Source organism: Cryptomeria japonica, chromosome 11, assembly GCF_030272615.1.
Source record: "Cryptomeria japonica chromosome 11, Sugi_1.0, whole genome shotgun sequence".
NCBI classification, from domain to species: domain Eukaryota; kingdom Viridiplantae; phylum Streptophyta; class Pinopsida; order Cupressales; family Cupressaceae; genus Cryptomeria; species Cryptomeria japonica.
The window spans coordinates 551,263,433-551,266,732 of NC_081415.1; the positions used below are offsets into that span (position 1 = coordinate 551,263,433).

The 3,300-nt window shown below is 36.7% G+C and overlaps 1 protein-coding gene across 1 annotated transcript; it reads right to left on the reverse strand.

Annotated features, from left to right (window-relative positions):
- Positions 1-988: 988 nt before the first annotated feature.
- On the reverse strand, positions 989-1,742 carry LOC131859782 (uncharacterized). The gene is made up of 4 exons (XM_059213841.1): positions 1,618-1,742; positions 1,439-1,501; positions 1,256-1,333; positions 989-1,124 (listed from the first exon to the last, which is right to left on the reverse strand). The coding sequence occupies exons 1-4, from the start codon at positions 1,684-1,686 to the stop codon at positions 1,017-1,019; spliced, it is 318 nt and encodes a 105-aa protein (XP_059069824.1). The 5' UTR covers positions 1,687-1,742; the 3' UTR covers positions 989-1,016.
- Between the last annotated feature and the right edge of the window lie 1,558 nt (positions 1,743-3,300).

A 3,300-nucleotide genomic window follows, 5' to 3' on the forward strand; every position in this document is an offset into this window, starting at 1 on the left:
TCGAATATCGATATTTATATATATAAAAAAAGGCATGTCTACCAAGTCAATACAAGTATTACAAAAATGTGGCATATGCCATGTCTAAATCGATATACAATAAAAATGTAGAATATATCTACATGTATTGGTTATTCTATAGCCAAAACTAACACTATATGATCCTAAACTTGTGGCGGATCATCAAAATCAAGCCTCTTCGGTGCAGTACGCGGCTCTGTAGATGGCTGCAAAACCATAATTCAAAAGCCAAGTTAGAATTCTTTTGTAGAAAATAGTTCACAATTAACAACATAACTATGCATTTAACTTTAATTCCTTTGCAATTGAAATGTAGATTACCTCATCGGTTGATCCAAGAGCTAATGTCTTCGCTCTCCTCTCCTTGTCACTCTTAGGAGTTTTCTTGAAGACATACTTAAATGGATCCACGTTATGGTTGTACTGCGAAGGAGTCTATTGTAGATTAAATGTACAATTAATACAATGTACTAACATAAATATATCAAAAACACTTAAAAGCTATAATATAGAGAACAATGACATACCTGTGCCTGAGATGCTTCTCCAATGGACTGAGGATGGCTCACCATCGATATAGAAACTGTCGCTATTACCTATACAAAAAATTTACAAAGATTAAATAAAATTAATATAATGATAAGTATTGAAGGTTGAAAACAAATAATTTTACATATCAAACAAAAGTGTACCGGATCCTGAGATGCTTCTCCACTGCAAGGAGGAGGGTTCGCCATTGACGAAATAGGTATGGATATTTCCTGTATGAAAGAATTATAAGATTATACTATATCACAAGTTCACATGTACGCATGCATATAATCATGAAATCAAGAAAATAAAGTAGAGATACATACCTCTGCCCTCTCTTGATCCGTGGGTGAATCAGGTGCATTCAACATATCCACAAAGCTCAATGGTCATTGTACATGTAAAATAGACAAAAAAACACTAATCAATCTACAAACCCCAACTAATACTTGATTTCAACATTTTCAAACAATTGTACAGCTAAAAATGTGTTCAATTACCTTCTTCACACGTTTTGGCGTCTTCGAGGAATTCTTTTTCTTAGGACAAGCCCTAGACGCGGAGGGGGTACCCTAAAAACACAAAATTAACATGAGATATTAGTACAGATAGTAAATTAAACATAATTTTAAAAATCTAAAATGAAATGACTTGCATATTCCATCAAAACAATACATAAAAAGAGTTGTACAAAATATGATACCGTATAGCCTTGTAGGCCAAAATCGATCACTGAGAGCGTGATGTCATCAATCTGAGACATTTCATCCCCTGTCAACACCTACAAACCAGAAATTGGACCAAGCATTAAAGATAGTTAGTATATCTTGTATTTTTTTGAATTCAAAGTGTACTATTCTATTTTAACATGTTACAAAACTTATACCTCAGGCATCGAAGTTGCAGCTATGGTAACTGGGGGAGGTGTATGGGATACCACTGCTGCATCCTGAAATGCATATTATTCTTCTCAATTTAAATCGATGTATAAATAAAAATTCATTTATGTAATTACAAATTTAAAGTGACTGATAAATAAAATGTTATGAATTCAAATCAACACACCTGTGTCTGTGGCTCATGGGCAAACACCATGTCCATCAACTCATCTGTCAGCGCGACATCCTCAACCATGTGAGCCTGACATCTACAACCACAAATCGTGCGGAGATGATATGAGTATCCATCTGCACCGGCTGCATCATCTATCCCCAAGCATATCCCCGAGCAACTGACACACATATGCTCGATGGGCTCTTTGTCACCCTCTAACGGCTCATCATCCAATACAATAGGGTGTGCTAATGTCATCCCATGCTGGATGATGGCACCAGTCGATGATGTGGCTGCCTGAAGAGTTTGTAGCTCCATCGACTCTTTTAGCTCTAATGGGACAACCTGATGCACCTTGGGTTTGGGTGCTAGGGGGGTGGCGACTCTCCATGGCTAATCGCCTACAAGCTCCAGGTCTATCTTGGGCAGAGCCACCACCTCTACCATGAAACTCTCTCATGTCAAAATAGTTTGGTCGCACATTGAGCACAAACTCACAATATATTTTTCTCAAAAAATATAATGGCACCTCATAATTATTACAAGGTGGATCATCAAAGACCATCCACCACCTCTACCAAAAAAGATTATTCATCTATGCATTGGTACAGCAATGTATGGGAAACCTCTTTGCATTAAGAGGCAATGACTGACCAGTTTTGGGATCAACAAAAAGGGCACATATTTGTTGTTTAGAAATATTTTTGTTTTTTACTCCATCGTATGATAGCCCATTGGCATAGAATTGACGACACCTATCCCAAAAGCTTCCCCATTTGGTAATTTCTGTGGAAACGGCTATGGCACCACTAGCTAATGTTTCTAGGCTAGTGGCGAGGGATTGATGATGGTCAAGTTCATAAGTTTTCAATTTTACAATCAGTCTATTGATTTTAGACGTATTTTGTCCTAACTAATTAATTAATTCTTCTTGTCTTTTGGTTGTGCGGTCAAAAGGAGGAATTGGGGGTTGTTCTTGTGTGTTTTTAGGAGGTGCATTTGGTTGTTCTTGAGGGTTTTCAGGAGGTTCATTTGGTTGTTCTTGTTCTGGATTAGAAGAATCTGGTTTTTGAAATAAAAAATGAAAAAACCTAATCAAAATTAATGAAATTAAATTCAAAATGTAAAACAAATTGCATAAACCGGAAAGAAAGACAAAAATAAACAAAAACTAACCTTGATCCATAGCCTGGAGGACAAATCTAGCACCCCGTTCGCAGTTTAGGTGAGAAAAAGGGGAAAAAACGAAGTTAAAAATGCGATTTACAGGTAAATGAGACCCAGCTTTTTTTACCAGGCACTGCGTACGCGGTTTTATTTGGATTATTAGAGCGTACGCGCTACCTTTTCTAGGCTCGGGAAGAACAAACCTAAGAACGTACGCGAGAATTTGAAATTTTAAAACCGCGTACACACTGCTTGTTTTTCCAAGTTTTTTTTGGGTGGTGTCCACTTTTCTGACCACCATCTTTGTGCACACGCCCATAGATGGTGGCCAAAAAATGGTTTTATTAAGAAAGAAAGCACTATATTTGGATACATTTACACTTACTAATATAGACACCGATATCACTTAAATGGGGCAAGACACAAATATCATATAGCAACTATAGGGGTCCAAAATATAAGTCTTTTGTCAAATATCAAATAGGGACTCTATAGGAAACAAACTCAAACTAAAAGAGAATTATAAGC

Bases quoted from the DNA above. Each gene is read 5' to 3' on its own strand.
- LOC131859782 (XM_059213841.1), bottom strand. From the start codon at position 1,686: ATGGTTGAGGATGTCGCGCTGACAGATGAGTTGATGGACATGGTGTTT. The intron at 1,502-1,617 runs GTGTGTTGATTT...TATGCATTTCAG, and splicing joins CCCATGAGCCACAGACACAG to GATGCAGCAGTGGTATCCCA. The intron at 1,125-1,255 runs GTATCATATTTT...TTGTGTTTTTAG, and splicing joins TTGGCCTACAAGGCTATACG to GGTACCCCCTCCGCGTCTAG.